This window comes from Echinops telfairi, unplaced genomic scaffold, assembly GCF_000313985.2.
Source record: "Echinops telfairi isolate 266 unplaced genomic scaffold, ASM31398v2 ScPeMD7_46;HRSCAF=168, whole genome shotgun sequence".
Lineage (NCBI taxonomy): Eukaryota > Metazoa > Chordata > Mammalia > Afrosoricida > Tenrecidae > Echinops > Echinops telfairi.
In genome coordinates, this window is record NW_022103944.1 from 112,028 (window position 1) to 130,423 (window position 18,396).

The 18,396-nt window shown below is 45.0% G+C and overlaps 1 protein-coding gene across 1 annotated transcript; it reads left to right on the forward strand.

Annotated features, from left to right (window-relative positions):
- The first annotated feature begins 8,095 nt into the window (after nucleotides 1-8,095).
- On the forward strand, nucleotides 8,096-10,494 carry IVL (involucrin). The gene is made up of 2 exons (XM_030885764.2): nucleotides 8,096-8,146; nucleotides 9,390-10,494. Exon 2 carries the CDS (start codon nucleotides 9,413-9,415, stop codon nucleotides 10,157-10,159), a length of 747 nt encoding a protein of 248 aa, XP_030741624.1. The 5' UTR covers nucleotides 8,096-8,146; nucleotides 9,390-9,412; the 3' UTR covers nucleotides 10,160-10,494.
- The last annotated feature ends 7,902 nt before the right edge of the window (nucleotides 10,495-18,396 follow it).

Below are 18,396 nucleotides of genomic sequence, written 5' to 3' on the forward strand. Positions count from 1 at the left end.
AAGCCATCAGTCATTGAGAAGGCAGAAAGGGCATTTCCAGCAAAGAGAATGGGGGTGAGCAATGGTAAACTAGGAGATGTGGTGCCTGGCTTAGGCCTGACTCACTGTGTGACCAGTGCAATTCCTTCCCCAGACCCAACCCTATGCCATCATTTGTAAGTGAAGAGCTAACCTCAGCAACCAGGAAGGCCTCTCTGGCACAAGCTTTCCCAGTCTTGGATTCTAAGCTGGGCAGGGCAGTGGTTCTGGGGTGACTGGGCCAGAGGCTCCTGGGAGAAGTGCTATAGGGGAAGACACAGCGTGAGAAGGGTGAGGCCGAGTGGCACATGCAAGCACTTGCCTGTGAGACGAAGTTCTATGCTCACCTTTCTCCCACAGCACATCCACTTCTCTCTCCCCTTCTTGTGCACCGCTCACCCCAACAAGGCATTCTATTAAAACTTGAGTGGCAGCTAAAGAATATTTATACCCATCAGTAGTTTCCACCTCATCTGCCTTTGCTTGGCAGCTTTCTGACCATCTCCTCATGACAGCTCTGGGTGCTACTTGGTATAGAGCAAAAAAGCACCCCACTTCTCCCATCCATGGCCTACCCCCAGACCACAGACCACCTCCCATTCAAGGTATAGGGCCAGAGCTCACTACCAAGAACACCTAATCACCAAGGTCATTTTGAGGCAGCAATGTTGGAAAAACCTTTGAGGGACAGTTTCCAGGGACCCACAGATGGTGCAGCTGCTCCAGGCCTGACTCACATGTCACTCCCTGTCCTCTTTCCTAACTTAGACAGTATGACAACCCTTGCTTGCTTGAGGGGCAGTGTGGCCCAACCACAAGGTGACAAGCAGTGTTGCCCCTCTGTAAGTAACCTTCCCCTAAATAATAAAGCCCATGTTTCCCAGAGTGATTCCTGGTCTTTTTTGGGGGGAATCCTCAGCACCTAGTGTTCCCGAAGGACCATCCTCATTCAGGGCATCTCCTCACACTTGGGAAATAGCAGGTCACTGGCAAGGAGGAAAGACTAATCTATTCAAAAGCCCTATTTTTATGAACAAACTTGCCTGCAAGTGAGGATGGTTATTAAACTACACTGAGCCTCTATCATTTATCTGTGAAGACGTCCTGAAGATACAATACTGGCTGTTATCTTAAGGTCGTTGGTTTGAACCTAGCCAATGGCTCTGTGGGACAAAGACATGGCCACCTGCTTCTGTCCGATAAAATTCAAGAACACCCCACCAAGCCGTTCTACTATGTCACATGAGTTAAAATCTGACATCATGGCACTCAACAACAAAGTGGGATTCAGAAACCTTTACAATAGATCTTTGAGGGTTACATGAGAGGATGATGAGAAATCATATAGGACACAGTGCCTGATAAACAGTAGTTTTTCAAGGAGGTGTGTTTCCCTGCCACTCTCCCCATGTTCACACCTGCATGCCTGCAGGGTCTACTTTGCTGAGCCCTCACTTGGCATGGCAATCAATTGTACCTGTGTCTGTAACTGTCTCTTCAACACAATGAGAGCAGGAGCAGGGTCCTTCTCAAGACTAGGGCTTCCTGAGGTCAGGGAAGTCTAGATCAAGGCACTCCCCAATCTTCTGGCCCTGATGGCCTGGGCCTCTCTAACTCTGCAGTGGGACCTGGTTTGGTGAGAGCTAGTGAGAAGGCTGGGAGACCTGTCTGCATTGTTCAGGAGGGGACAGGCTGTATTTTTTGGTCAGGATCATAGGAGACTGACCAGGACCCAAGTGCAACAGGAAATGGGAACATGGTGGAGGTGTCTCCTCCTGGACTGGATATTTTGCTCCCGTCAAACCCAACCCTCTCCATACGTGCACACATCCACATCCACACACACACACACACACACACACACACACCTACGAGTGACCTCTGCAACCACTTTCAGGAGTAATTGGAGGGGCAATTACAACCCTTGGGAGGCAGCTGATGCAGAATCAGGTGTCCCCTCACTACCTTCTAATTATCAACAGAGGGAGAGGGGGTGGGAATGATAAAGCAGGAGCTCAGCCAAGTCTCAAGGGTGCCCCTGCTCCTATTATTCACTTATTTGAAAACAGAGGGCCCTCCTGCATGTCTGGGCTTGGTCCCCCAGATTCATGTTCTTCTCTGAGATGCCCCACCCTCCATTCCTTGCACCCAGCAGCTGTTTTCTGCCAACCCACACCTCTTCCACCATGCCTCCCTCTCCTTGCACACATCTCTGTGAATCCTCCTTTTCCACACCACTGAGAGCCATTTATGCCTTTGATCCTTTTACTGGCCCCAGGCTCCTCTAGATGGCACCAAGCTCTGAAAATGCAAGCTCATCTTAATTCCTCCAGGGAGCCTGCCTCACGAGAGCTCAATCAGTCCACACACAGCACAGGACTCATGAGAGCTCGAGACACAGAGAGCTCACATGCTAGCATCAAGCATCCCCTGAGACCCCACAGCAGGTGGATGCAGGAGGCAGGACACGTGGGAAGTCAGGTGGTCTGGCTGACTGAGCCTTCAGGGCTTCAAGTTTATGCCAATGCTCTCTGCAGGCCTCACATCCTTCCAGCTGTGTCGAGGAAGCCAGTGTACACGATGTCTCTTCCATCTGCAGCCACTTGCTTTCATGCCCAAGAAGAAAATGCCCAATCACTGAATACAATCTGCATGTTAAGAGTATATAGTATTTCACCACATTCTCATAGGAATCTAAGGAAGTATTTGTATCCCCATTCTATATACGAAATTGTTTCTGGGTTGGTACAAATGGCTAAGCACTGGCTGCTAAGTAAAAGATTCATGGTTCAAACCCATCCAGAGGCACCTTAGAAGAAGAAAGTTTGGTGATCTACTTCTGAAAGATTCCAACCATGAAAACCGCTTGGGTCTGCTCGGCACACTCATAGGATTATCAGGAGTTGGAATTGACCAGACAGCGTCACACACAGACACTCAGGATCATAAAGTGAGTTACCCAGAAATTCAGAGGTGCAGTCAGAATTCAATCCCTGCCCCAAATCTAATCCAATGCCCCTCTTTGAACAGCCATGCTCCTCCAGATTGCCGTAGCCTGAAGTAACCTTAAACATCAGAATCAGTGGGGAAGCAGAGAGCTCTGTTCCTAAGCTCACTGAAGGCCCTTCCAAGATCATTTTGGCTGGATCAGAGCCAGAAGGCTCACCCTTCTTCTGGGAGAGGCAGAACTGACGGCACTGGAGTGGATGATTGCCATGGAGTCAGATATCTCTGAGGACAATGAGTGTAACCTGTCACACAGCCATTGTATGCTGAACACCTGGGTCAGAATGCCTGGGTTCCAGCTCAGCTCTTTCATAGACTCACTCTGGTCCTTAGACAAGTGGTGCCTTCTCTCTAAATTTAATCCCCATAGGTATGAAGAGGGATGAATCATGCAGGAAAGAAAGAGACTGTGCTTCTGAGCTCCTGTGCACCAGGTTGTGTTGAGCTGGTGGGAGAAATGGCACAGGGCTCTGCTGCTAAGTACACATTTGGCAGCTCTGGTCCACCCAGGTTTTCCTCAAGAGAAGGTTTTGGCAATCTACTCCTAACGGGTCACAGAGGGAAACCCAATGGCACACAGCTGTACTCTGAACGACAGGAGGTTTCGATACGTTGAAATCAATAGGGCAGCGACTGTCCTGTCGCTTTTTCATCTCTGTTTTTATGTTAAACAACAGGGCACAGAGTGCAACATTTCCCACATACTTCCACATAGTTCTGCAATGATCTCTCCGGCTCAGACTGGCTTCTGGTGCAGCCAATCAACTTCAGAGAAGGTCGTTTTCCAAAGAGTGAACCCAAGAAGCAGCACCTTCCCTCCAGCTAGGGAAGGAGTATTGAACATCTCTTTTTCCCTCTATTGAGAGCCTTTATTACCTTCGATCCTTTTTCTGCTTGAAGAGCCCAATTTTGTCCCTCCGTGAGTATCATGTCTAGAGCACAGGCCAGTGTTAGAGGTGTAATGGGAGAACCAGCAATGCAATAGGCCAGCCACAGAAAGTCAGATAATGGTTCAGGAAAAGCCAATGGCACAGATCCAAAAGGAAGAATCATTTCCGATGACTCTCCCTTGCTCGTAACTCCTTTCCTTGCTGCATTCTCCTGGAGAAGAAGATGGGCACAAAAGGTGATTCAAGGGCTGAGGTTAGGCTCAGGAGGTATCTGTACCTTGAGCATGTGGAGAAGGGACCAGTGCAGACTGAAAACTAAGAACCCTGGGATCAGGACCAGGAGAGGACGTGGCTGGATTATGGGAAGGGTGAGGAGGTTAACTACCTCAGAGTGTGGGGGCACTGCCCTGCCAGAAGGTAGACTAGCCATGATGATGTAAGATAGGAGTGTGTCATTTCCTGGCCCAGGTCACTTTCCCAGGACCCTCTGCCATCTTACTCAGAGCCGTTCTCAGCAGTGAATTGGCATGAGCCAGCCCTCCTCCCCTCACAACTAAGCATCCGTTCAAAGTGATTGCCTCATATGAGAGAAAAAAGAGAAAAACAGCCAGTTTGTGGCTCTGACAGGAAAATAACCAGAAAAGAGGCTTGTCCCTGCAGGTCAGACTCAGCATGGCGGTCACGCTCACAGGGACGGAGGCTTCGCCATGCACTCATGTACCTGCTTTCCAAGTGGGGTAAGCAAAGGAGGGCAGAGCATGGTACCTTTGATCCCTACAGCACGGAGGCTTTTCCAATACCCTGCCCCTGTACACTCCCCCAGGGCCACCTTTAGTCCTCGATACCCTCCATTTGCCCAGCTGTCAGAGGTTCTCATTATGTTGTGAATCAGAGGGCGGGAGGCAGATCTGGCAGATACTGAACCCTGGAAAGCCATATGACTGGTGTGACTTCCTGGAGCCACCATGGGAGAGGCCGGCTCCTATGCTGTGAGGTCAGCTGTGGGGCATCAGGGCTTCTTGGCGCCCTGGAAGCTTCCCCCAGAGATGAGAGGCAGAAGGGATTTTCTGTGCCTCAGAAAATGGCAAGTGTACGGGGAATCAGAGTGAAGCCCCAGGTTGGCTGAGGGAACAGAGGAGAGTATAGTAGATCAAAGTCCAGGGGACCCCTAGCGAGTCCTCCACGTGCCTTTCCAGACTGAGCCCCAAGAGCATGGGGGAAGTTCTGCAAATAGATCAGATTGGAAGTTGGGAAAACTATGGTAAATTGAGGTACTTCTCAAAATTAACCCCCAAACCCACAGCCATCAAGTTGAGTCTAACTCAAAGACCCTAAACATCTTCCTAGGAGTGGAAATCCTCAACTTTCTCCCACAGGGTGACGAGTGTGTTTGAACCATCAACCTTTTGGTTCGCAGTCCAATGGCATTTTTTGGTCTTCATATTATTTTCATGTTTATTTTTTTTTTACTTAGATTGTAGAGGGTTTGCACAAATAATATCCATAAATTAAGTTTTTACCAACTATTAAAGCTAAGGCACAATTCTAATTTTGTACACAATCGGGTACTGAAATACTCAATAGTAGTTATCTCCGATTAGTGAGCTTCACTGTTTTCATTTATTTCAGCTAAGAGTTACCAGTTCCTGTCAAATCCGTCCCCGCTAGCGGTGACCCATTGTGTCAGAGTACAATTTTGCTGCACTGGGTTTTCAATGGCTGAATTTTTAGAAGTTAATTTTCAGGACTTTCTTCCCAAGAACCTGGAGATGAACTCAAACCTGCATCCTTCTGGTGAGCAAATAAGCGTCTCAACCAGCTGCCCTATCCGAGCTAGACAAGTCATATCTAGAGAGCACGGGCTCCAAGTGTTGGTTGAGACAAGTCCTGCGGATACAGGGGAAATACCTGCCAAAAGCCTGCCCTTATCGAGTTTCCTTTTTAGTAGAAAAGATGTACAATAAACAACGAAGACAAAGGAAATAAATACACTAGTTATTATCAGTGTGTAAAGCACATCAAAGAAAAATTCCAGAGAAGGAGGAGAGGCTGCTGGGTTTGAACTGGTGAACTTGTGGTTAGTAGTCCAATTTATAGTCACCGTGCCACCAATGAAAACCCCCTGGAAAACCATTATATATAAATGCCATACACACCAAGAACATTATATACAAATGCAAGAGAGAAAGAGAGCCTTGATGGTGCTGTCGCATAAGTATTGGTCTGCTTTCTGAAAGGTTGGTAGTTGAAACCCAACAGTTGCTGTTTGAGAGAAGTCTGGAACAATCAGATCCCATACAGATTGACAGCCTCAGGACTTCTGTATAGGGTCGCTGTGAGTTGGAACACTGTAAGTCAGAGTCAACTTGTTGACAATTGGTTTGGTTTGGGGTACATATATAAAATATGAATGAACAGATTATCAATCAAGATGTTTCAACAAACACATGAATTATTGGAAGTGCTCACTTTGTGTATGCCAAGAAATGTGGTGGACAGTTATGTGGACAACAAACTTTACCATATATGTACCCATTTAAAAGAAAGGTAATCCAATGGAATGTGAAAATTGTCAAATAATGCAGTAATAACATGCACAAGTAAAAATTCAGAACCCCATGTGTTGTAGAATGAACCACTCCTCAGTTGCAGTGGTACATAGGGAGACTTCCCCATCAGATAGATGGATAGAGAATTACTAGAAATTAAAACCAGATTCAGAAGAGGATGTAGAATGAAAGAGTAAGGTGTACCTGACATGAGCCATGTCAATTTTCAATCGCCTCAGATGCTTGTGAAAGACGGACGATGAATAAGGAAGGCCAAAAAAGAATTGATGGCTTTGAATGATGCTGTTGGCAAAGAATATTGAGTAGACCATGGACTACCAAAAGAATGAACCCACCTGTGTTGGAAGAACTACATCCAGATCGCTCCTTGGAAGGAAGGGCAGCAAGATTTTGTCTCATAGACATTGGGCATGGTATCAAGAGGGACCAGTTCCTGAAGAGCATCGCCTCGGTCAAGTAAAAAAGCAGTCAAAATTGAAAAGGAAGACCAACAGGGAGATGGGTTGACACAAAGGCTGCAACAGCAAGCTCAAACATAGCAAGACTGTGAGCATGGGACAAGACCAGGGAGGCGTGTTGCATTCTGTCATACATGAAGTCAGTAGGGATGGAAACCAACCCCATGGCACCTAACAGCAGTTGAATTTGGACTCATAGTTCATAGATTCCCAGTAGGACAGAGCAAAATGACCCCAGAGGGTTTTTACGATTGTGAATCTTACAATAGCTAACTGCCACATCTTTCTTCCACAGAGAAACTGGTGGGTTCAAATCGGCAACCATTCGGTTAGTAGCCAAGCACCACCAGGGCTCCGTATGTATGAGTGGGTTCCAAAAAGTTCATGTAAAAGTGAAATGAAAAGATAATGAAATTTTTGGTGGCCCCTTGAAGTCCGTCATGTCTTGAATGTCTGTTTCTTTGCCTGGAGTGGTCCAAGCTTTGGAACATGGCATTCTTACAAACCTCTGTACCTACCTTTGAAAGTGGACAAGGAGGCTAGGCAACTCCTGTGACATGGCAGGCAGCTACGAGAAGCCCTTTCCTGGGCTCAGCGTGGCTGAAAGGCAGACACCACCAGGACAGAGTTTCTTTCCACACAGAATGGAATTACAGCTACATCTCCAAAGAGAAAAGTCTTGGGGACTTGTGGTCGGGAGAATCCCCCCTTTACAGGAAACTTGAATCTTCTCTCCTCTTTGAAATGTACAAAGGTCTAGACTTCTCAGAAATGCACACAGCATTTCATTCCACGTCCTTGGAAATGAATCCCTCAGAAAACTAATGAAGATGATCCCACTTTACCAGTGAAGACATCAAGACACAGGGGAGTTTGGCTAGGTCACAGAAACATGAAAACTGGGGCAGGTGCCCCTCCTGTGCCTAGGTCAGCTGAGCATCACAGGAGCAGCTGAGCCCCCAGGGTCCCCTGGCAAGCCCAGAGCTATGTGTCCTCGTGGAAAGGGGCCCTGAGGGGTTGTGGTTTAGGGTGACTAAGATGAGTCAGAGAGGGGCTGGAGGGAGTTGACTAACTTGAGTGGCGAAACCAGTCCATTCCCTTTACACTGGGAGGAGGCCAGGCAGGGGTCATATAAACCCTGCACTGGCCATATGCAGCTCAGCAGTGCACTAGAGCCTCTCACCCAGTCTGTGCTGTGAGCCTGGTAAGTGTCGTGGGCAGACCAGTGTTGGGACCAGCTAGCCAGGGTGTGGTTGAGGCTTGACTGGCTGGGGACCTACAGGAATCCCTCCCTGACTGGATTCAGCTTGTTCCCTTCTCTTCCTGAGGGTTCAGATGGCTGTGTGTGGGAAATGTGCCCTCGCATGGAGAAGACAGAAGGGAGAAGACAAAAACTGCCTCTCGTCCCATCTGTTCTCAGGCCCATATTTTGGGACCGAGACAGAGACAAGAGACAGAGGATCAGTGAAGGGGGTGCAAACAGTCAGGTGACCGATGGCTCATCAAATGGCTGGCAATAAAACACACAAGAGAAAGGTCTGGGAATGGGCCGTTCAAGGGCCTGGAAGCCATTCTATTCGGACAAGTCTTGAGTTAGAACTGACTTGGGCAACTGTTTTTGTTTACGTTGTGTTTTGCTCATGTGTGAGAAGTAACACGACAAGGAGGAGTGGGATCAGAGCCAATTTCTTGTCTAAAATGGTTATGATTGAAGGTGACTGTGATTTCTTTTTATATGGGAACAGAGGGTTTCAAACAAACACTTGTACCCTTTGGATGTGCTACAAGAGGCGGGAGTCGAAATTTCTATGTGCAGAACCCAGGAAGGGTCTGGGTGGAGGTGAGCAGGAGGCACGGGTAGGTTTGGAGAGAAGAGCCCTGGAGTGGAACGATACCAGCCTACTAATTTTGCAGAGCAGGGAAGCGAGCTGTCCAGAAGCACACAGCAAGTTAGTGGAGAAGGTCGGAGCAGACTGTCAAGAAACTGTAGTCCAGCATGCTCACTGTGACCTCTTTGTTCTGCTCCGTCATAGCTTATTGGACAAAGGACTCCCCCAGGAGACTCTTCATTCCTAGGGCCTTTCATCGTGTTGTCACCTAAGCTCAGAGCCCGCCACCCGCCTGCTTGGGGAGTGGAAGTCTGAGGTGAGGACAGAGGACAAGAGGAGAAGATGACAAAAATGGTAGCCAACCCACCCCTGCAGAACCTTTCTGCAGACAGATCTTTTGTTGGCTCTTGTTTGGCAACAAGGAAGCTTCTTTGAGGAGGGTCCTTTCCCTGTCCCTCCACAACCCTACAGGAAACCTTCTGCTGCGTCTGGGGAATAAGAGGCCCCAGTGGAAGCTCAGGGTTGCTCAGAAACCGAGCATGGATGCAGATTTCCTCAGGGCTCTGCATCAACTGCCTTCAATTTCAATCTACCCGTCTGATCTCTCTTGTGTTTCAGGTGAACCCGAAGTGCCCTCCAAAATGTCTCAGCAGGACACATTGCCAGTGACCCTCCCTCTTGCTGTCAATCAGCAGTCCCTCCAGACGGTTTCTCCTTCCATCGATACCCAGCATGAGCAAGTGAACAACTCAACTCCACAGCCAGCCCCATGCCAGAAGGTGCCCTCTGAATTCCCAGTGGAAGTCCCCTCTGAGCAGAGGAAGAAACACCCCTCTGGGAAGGGGGTGCCTGAGCAAGAGTGCCAGCAACAGCAGCACCAGGAGCAGCAGCAGCCACAGCAGCAGCCACCGGAAGCTGAGTGTGAACAACAGCTCCCCCAGGAGGATGAACAGCAGCACTGGGGCCATGGACAGCAGCATCAGGAACAGCAGCAGCCACAAGAACAGGACCAACCGCACCAGAGACAGCATCAGGAGCAGGAGGATGCATTCATTGTAGAGCAGCAGCTAGAACAAAAGAAGACACAGAGGGAGCAGCAGCTGAACGTGAAGCTGGACCAGGAGCAGAAGCTCTCGGATCAGCAAGTGGATCACGAGCTAGCTGAGAAAGATGAGCACCGGAAACAGAAAGAAGAGCAGCTTCTGCAGCATCAGGAGGCGCAGGCTGAGCTCCCGGTGCAGCAGGAGGATCAGCCTGTGCTTGTCCCAGTGCCTGACCAGGACCAAGAGATCCAGGAAGTCCAGCCCCCAGCGGGAGAGATAGTGTTCCCTATAAAGCAGCAGCAGCCTCAGGAGCAGGAGCCGCAATGCCCCTCCAACCAGCAGTAACTAACCCCAGTGTCTTAGAGGCCCTTAAACCATTGCACACAACCAAAAGGAAAGCCACAGCCCAGGTTGCCTCAGCTCCCCAACAAGGGTGGCCCACTTCATCTGTGAACTTGTCTGACCCTAGTAACTTAGCACGTCTCCTCGTCTCTTTGATGAGAGTGAGGGGAAGGAGAAGTTATTGCCCAGATTCTACCTCCAGCGAGTCCCACCCCAACCTCATGTGACCAGTGCCTCTGCCTGAGGGAAGTTATTACTGTCACGGATTTCACCCTGCTACTCTGGCTGACTCTGTGAGTGTGTACAATGAGACATAATAAATCCTGAAATTCCTACAATCCTGCATCCTGTTTGTCTTCTCCTCTGCCTCACATCATATAAAAAAACTCTGGGTGGGTATATCGCTACCACTTGCAATTATGAAGAGAATACATTGCTCTTCTTATGGGTAGAAGTTCTATACACTTCAGTCTAACACCACCTCACACGACACACAAACAACTCAGTCTCAGCCCATCTCCAAGCTCAGTCCTCTGCTCTCTATTCCCTTGTCTCCTCAGGTGGGGGAGGGGGCAGACTAGGAAGTAGCGGATTGGGGACTCTCATCTAGATTCTGGGACCATCTGCAGGTTCTGAACTTTCTTTACTTAGGGAGAAGTTATCTGGAATTATTGAATGGAAATGGATTTGCTCTACCTGAATGCAATTCATGTATTATAAAAAATTGCTAAAATATCTTGCTAAAATAATATATATAAATGATCAAGGATTCACGAGGGGTGGAGGTGGGGAGGAAGGGGGCAAAAAGAGGAACTGATAGCAAGGGCTTAAGTAGAAAGAACATGTTTTGGAAGTGTTGATGGCAACATATGTACAAGGGTGCTTGATACAATTGAATGATGGATTGTCATAAGATTTGTAAGAGTCCTGACTTAAAAAAATGATAAAAAAAAATAAATCCACACACAAAAAATAAAATAAAATGTCTTGTTAAATATGATGCTATGTTCAATCTCCTCAAAGATACTAAAAATAACGACTGTTAGTAGATAAACATAATCCTTCCAGAATGCATATATAAATATATAAAAATAATTTAAAAAACAACGACAAGGGAAACTCTAGGAGTTGAGCAATCAGAGAGAAACAGCAGCTTATCAATGGCAATTAATAGATAGTGAAGCAGCAGTGGAGAAAAAAGCAGAACAAATACATTGAACCAGGAACCGGGAAAATGCAAAACGTTTCCCAGCCTCAGCCACTCTTTATTTCTTTTGCTCTGGTGAATTCCAATTTAATGCTTTGTCTAATAACAATGACATTCACAGCCCTCAACTGTGATCAGATGGAATTCACCAGAGGCTTAATCCCTGTGTGACCGCTGCAGTTGGATTTTGATCTCAACTGCCATGCACAGCCTTCTGCAAACAAGATGCTACCGTTGAGGCTCTGATACCATTCCTTCCTTCGGATTCAGATTTTATAATTTACAGTCCTTGGTTCACATAGGGAGGTTTTTTTCTGCCATGTGGGCTTAGATGATGCCTCATTTAGATGGCTGCTTATTTGAAGACAAGCCTTTAAGACCCCAGATGTTCTTCTTTCTGATAGCTGAGCACCACCTAGTTTCTTCACCACACTTTTGCTGTAGCATCTATATCTTCAGTCATCTCTTCATAAGGTCAAGCATTAAACTAAGAACTGATTTTTCTTATATGTGGATAGAATCAATCCCCAATCCATTTATGATATTACCTTTCCCTTATCCTAAGTTAACTCATGCATACCCTCTACCCTACTACTTTCTATGCCCTTCATTTTCCACCTGACCCTGAAAACCATCAAATTTGTTTCTTTTGGTATAAAAACTCTTATCTTGATTTAAAAAAAAATAACAGTGGTCACCTACAATATCTGTCCTTTCATGATTAATTAACTTCACTCAGCATAATACCCTTCAAATGCATTTATGAAAAGAGGCATTTCACAAGTTCATAATCATTCTTTAGTGATACATAGTATTCCATTCCATGTGTATATGTACCAACATTTATTATTTATGCTTGCACTAAAGAGCACTCAGTTTATTTCCATCTTCTTCCTAGTCGGAGTAGTGCCTCAATGTCACTCCATATTTTGGGCTGATGGAATGACATCAATGCTCTAATGGATGCAAGAAAAATCATTTAAAAAATGTGTACATATTATTTTTCTTGTGGCATAGGTCAGAGTGACTATTTCCAAGCCTTTGATATAGCAGAGTTGAACCCAGACAAAAATTTTTTTAAAGGATTATATATGTCTACTTGGCTGGACCATAATTTCCAGTAACTTGGCAATTATGCAATGATGTAATCATTGTCCATTTCATGGTCTGATGTGTGTTTTTTTCCCATTTGTGAGCTGAGCTATTTTTCATTTGTGACGTATTGTAAATCCTAGCCTCTAAGCTGAAGAAAATTAAAACAAGTTCATCAGAGCCAAAATATGACCCTTTGTATATCCTACTTAATTTCCAGAACATTTCAAGAACGATTTGACCCAATGAACACTATTGGCAGAAGGCCTAATGAGCTGTGGAACAACATGAAGAACATCATACATGAAGAAAGCAATAAGACAGGGAAGAGAGAAAAGATCAAAGTGGGGACCAAATCAGAGGAAAGAAATTTTGGTTCAAAACTTGACTTGGTAGGGGCATTTCCAGGTAACCTGGAGCTGCTAGCACCCCCCCCCCCCACTTTGGAATTGAAATCTCACTGTGGCATGAAGAGAGGGGGCGGAAACATGGGGTCCAAGATCAAACAGGAAGAAGTTAAATTCAGGGTTAACTTCAGGAAGGGGTCCCCACCTTTAGGAACAGAGGCTCAGGGCAAGAATGGGAACTGGGAATTGAATCTGATATCCAGAAAGGACTCTCTGCCGAAGCTCAGGCTTCCGGTCCCCAGGCCTTGTCTACTTCTTTCTGCTCTAGACACCCAGCACCAGGCTCGTCACTCATCTGAAGCTCACATTCAGAAAGAGTGGTAAGGCTGGCTTGGGTCTTCATAAGCACGTTCCTTTAGATCTTTGCTGTTTTTTCCGGGCTCATTCCACTAAGAGGAGGATGTCTTTACTGTTCAGGGGTATAAAGAACACCCACGGGTACTTCACAGAAATAAATGTGGTTTCTGTTTTGTTTTTTCAAAAATCAGGTTAGAAAATAAAATAAATGAATTTCTGCTATACAAAATCTACATGCATGTCTCATAAATAATCCTCATTCAAGCCCAAACCAAACTCACGTTGACCTCCTTCAGTGGGCATGCGCCATGCCTTCTGTCCACTGTATAACAGCCTTAAGTTTGGAACAGCTTTTTGTCGCATGATGGAAATAAGGAAATTACTGTTCCACTCTCCTTTTATCTGTAGCACAGGCTTACAAATCACACCCACTCACAGTGGATTTTCCTTCTAGTGAAAGTAACCCAATGAAGCAGTGTTATACACACACACAATCTATTCAGATAAGGTGAAAGAGAAAGGACCAGAGATTTTATCCCCTTGGAGGAAAATAATATTAAAGATAATGGGCTTGGCATCTGGCAGTCAGAGCCTGGGTGCAAACCTTCATTGATATCACTACGATATTACTATAGCTGCTGATAGTAAACTTGGATATCTGATGAGTCAATCAATACTCATAATCCGTCCTTCTTTAGATTGAACTTGACAACATTTTAACCAGTTTCTCTTCTGTGCAAAATTTATAATCAATTTGTCATTTCCACTAGAAAATTCCTATAGGGGTTTCATTAGAACTTCATTAAATTTAAGATTTGAGGAAGAACTAACATCTCTATTTTGTTGAGTTGCCTTCCCATAAATAAGAATCCCTTATTTATCTACCCTTTCCTTTATTAATGTATAACTTTTACCATAAATGTATTGCAGATATCTGTATCTATACATAACTAACTTTAATTATTGTATATTAATTTGGTTTACATGTGGATATATACAGGAGCTTCAAAGATTTCATGAAAAGTTCCATTATGTTTGACTTCAATTTTCCATAAATCTTTTAGGCTCATGCGATATGCACTTATCAATTGATCATAAATAATTAATTTTAATCAATTATTTTTACATATCTCAAGATAAATATGTATGTTTTCTCTTGTAATCTCCATTCTGTTAAGAGCAGTGAACCGTAATAAAAGATGTTCTGAGTGCGGCAGTAGCCCCACCTAAATGGAATGAGACGAACTTGGTCGCTGTGGCAAAGGTTACTTCTCCAACAGGCACTGTACTCTGGAACCTTCTTCAACAGTAACATAAGATCCGCCACCTCCCCCACCTTTTATTTTGGACTAAGCACATAATGACTCAATATCACACTTCATAGCTTCCTCACAGCTTGGTGGGGTGATGAAAAAGTGATTGGCCAAGCACCTGAGAGCAACAGCTCTCAGAGACACGGCTCATAAAACGTAACCGGCCCTTCTCCGACTTCCACTTCTGGCTGAGAAAAAGGACGGGGAAACGTTTCATCTCTCTGCTGAAACATCTCTCCATCCCTTCAAAACAAAAAGGAAAGAGAAGTTACGCAACACGACTTAGTTGTTCTCAGCAGGCCAGAGTGAGCCCTGCGACGACGGGAGAAACAAAGGAGGGGACCCCAGCCTAGGCCTGTGAGAGAGGAGCCCTGCTGTCACCGTGGTTAGTGGTTGCGTTGCTAACGGAAAGGCTGGCAGGTTAAACCCACCAGTCACTTCCTAACAGCCCAGAGGCTTTCTGGGACGGTTCTAGCAATAAGTAGAAATGGCCTCAATGGCCGGGTTTCGTTTGATGATTGCCCTGAGAGAGTTCCCAGGCTCAGACCACGGAGAGGAGTCAGAACTCTATCATCTGGCCCTCTTACATCCTTATCCAAACAGGGCCCACCGTGCCAGAGTTCCCTGATATTTTTGTTGTTCGGTGCTGTCGGGTCAGCTCCAACTCTTAACAAATTACTGCCTGGTCCTGCACCACCCTCACAAATGTTATGTGTGGGTCCATGGCTGCAGCCACTGTGTCAAGCCATCTCCGTAGGCCTTCCTCTTTTCTGCTGCCCACTACTTTACAAGCCCGGTGTCTTTTTCCAGTGACTGGTCTCTCCTGATAATGAGACAAAGTCTAGCCATCCACCCTTTTAGGGATATTCTGGCTGCCATTCTTATAAGCCAGATTTGTTTGTTCTTTTGGCAGTTCGTGGTACGTGCAATGTTTTTCTCCAGCACCATCATTCATAGGCATCGATTCTTCTTTGTTCTTCTCTATCCTGTGTCCAACTTTCACATGCATGCAAGGCGATTAAAACACCCTGGCTTGCGTCAGGCACACTTTAGTCCTTAAAGTGACATCCTTGCTCTTCAACACTTTAAAGAGATCTCCTGTGTCTGATTTTCTAAAGGCAGTATACTTCATTTGATTTATTGACTGCTGCTTCCATGAGCATTGCTGTGGATCCAAGCTACACAAAATCCTTGATGACTTCAATCTTTTCTCCATTTGTCATCAAATCACCTATTGGTCCAGTTGTGAGGTTTTGTTTTTCTTTACATTGATGTGCAATCCATACCGAAGGCAGAAATCCTTGATCTTCATCGGCAAGCGCTTGAAGTCCCCCTCACTTTCAGCAAACAAGGTTATGTCACTTGCAGCTTACAAGTGGCTAATAAGCATCCCTCCAATCCCGATCCAGCCCCCTTCATACAGCACCTGCTCTTCGGTTGCTAAGCATCTTCTTGGTTTCAGACATGCCATAATTCCTTGCCCTGTTCCAACAGTTGTCTCTGAGTCCAGGGGAGAGTCCACAGATTCCAAGTGAGCACAGTGAAGTAATGTGGAGTTCTTCTGCACAATGCTCTCCGTAGTTTGTGATAATCCACACGATCCCATGCATTTAGAGTCAGTGAAACACAAGTAAAAAGGTTTCTGGTGTTCTCGGGTTTTAGCCAAGATCCATTTGATATCAGCAATGTTATCCCTTGCCTCACCAAGATCTCTTCTGAATCCAGCTTGAATTTCTGATGGCTCCCTGTCGGTGCACTATTGCAGCCATGGTGGAACAATCTTCAGTCAAACTGTACTTGCATGTGATTTTAATAATATTGCTAGACACTTTCTAGCTTCTGTAGGGCCATCTTTCTTTGGCATGGGTACAACTAGTCAGTTGGTGAGGTAGCTGCCTTCATAATTTTTCAGCATAGGCAAGTGAGTGCTTCCAGTGTTTCCTCAGCTTCTTGAAACGTTTCAATGGGCATTCCATCAATCCCGGGAGCATTGATGTTGACTAACGCCTTCAGAGCAGCATGCCCATCTTATTTTAGTATCATTGGTCCTTGATCATATGCTAACTCTTGAAGTGGTTAACTAAGTTTTATTTTGTACAGTGATTCTGTGGACTTATTTCATCTTCTTTTAAGACTCCCTGCATCGTTCGCTAGTTTGCCCATAGAATAATTTAATATCACAACTGACAGTTTGAATTTTTTCTTCAGTTCTTTCAGCTTAAGATAACCTGAGCCTGTTCTTCCTTTTTGGCTTTCTAATTCCAGGTCTCATTACAATTCTTTTTAATACTTCACTTTGCCTTCTTGAGCTGCCCTTTGAAATGTTCTGTTCAGTTCTTTATTTCATCGTTTCTTCCATTCGCTTTAGTGATACTATGATCAAGGGCAATATTCAGAATCTCTTCTGGCATTCATTTTGATTTTTTCTTTTTTATAACTGTCTTTTAAATGACCTTTTGCTTTCTTCAGGTATGATGTTCATGATGTCACTCCACAGTTCCTCTGGTGTTCTATCAGAGGTATTCAATGTGTGAAATCTACTCTTGAGAGATTCTGGAAATGCAGGTGGGATATAATCAATGTTATGTTTTGGCTTTTATGGACTTGTTTTAATTTTCTTCAACTTTAATGTTAACTCATATGTGATGGTCTATTCCACAGTCAGCCCTTGGCATTGTTTTGGAGGATGATATCGAGGCTCTTCATGGTCTCTTCCCAAAGTTGCACTGAATTTCATTTTTGTGTATTCCATCTGGAGCAGTCCAAGTTTACAGTCACTGTTTATGTGGTTGAAAGAGGTACTTGTAAAAAAAAAAAGAAAGAAAGAAAAGAAAGAGGTACTTGTGATGAGGAAGTCATTGGTTTCCAAAATTGTATCCAGAAATTTCCAGCTGGATTTCTATCACAAATACCATATTTTCCATCTACTGTTCCTGCCTCTTTGTTTCCAAATTTCACATTGCATTCACCAATAATTATCAGTCATCTCGACTGCATGTTTTATCAATTTTAGAATGAAGACATTGATAGAATTCCTCAATTTTCTCAAAACCAGCTATAGTGGCTGGTATGTAAATTTGAATAATAGTGCGATTAACTGGATTTCCTTGTATGTACATAAGTGGTTTCCCACCACAGACAGAATTGTACATCAAGATAGATCTTGAAATATCCTTTTTGATAAGGAATGTAACATAATTCCTCTTGAATTTGTCATGCCTGGTGTAGTAACTTATAGGATTGTCTGATTCAAAATGGCTAACACCAGTCCACTGCAGCCCACTAAAGCCTAGAATATCAATCTGTATGCATTCCATTTACTTTTTGATGACTTTCAATTTGCCTAGATGCATGCTTCATGCATCTGGTCCAAGTTTCTATGATCAATCCATGCTTCTTTTCTTGGGTGGTGCCCCATCACCAAATGAAGTTCCTGAGAGTTTTGCTCCATCCACATTCCTGCCGATTACTGTCAGATTATGTACTCAGCATCCCTCATGATACCTGGGGGTTCCCCTTTAACTGAAATGCAATTACTTGTGAAAGAACACGTAATCGGGAACAAGTAGTGAGGGAGTCACTACTCTCTACAGGTGCTTTCACTTCCTTCTTCACAAAGTCTTTGATCTCTTTCAATCAGTGGGTTCTACGGTGGAGAACTAGCTCAGGACTGGATGTTAGGTAGGGAATCGTCATAACAAAGTGTTGTGGCAGATGACATTAAATATATAGCTGCAGATGTAGATATAGATGTAGCCATAGTTACATAGACATAGACATAGAAATATATAGAGAGAGACAGATACAGAACAAAAAGATACAGACACAGATATCGATATAGGACAAATACACCACTTGTCTGTAAGTCTGTCATACTGTTGTGGCTTGTGAAGCTATGTCATGGGTATTTCAAATGCCAGCAGG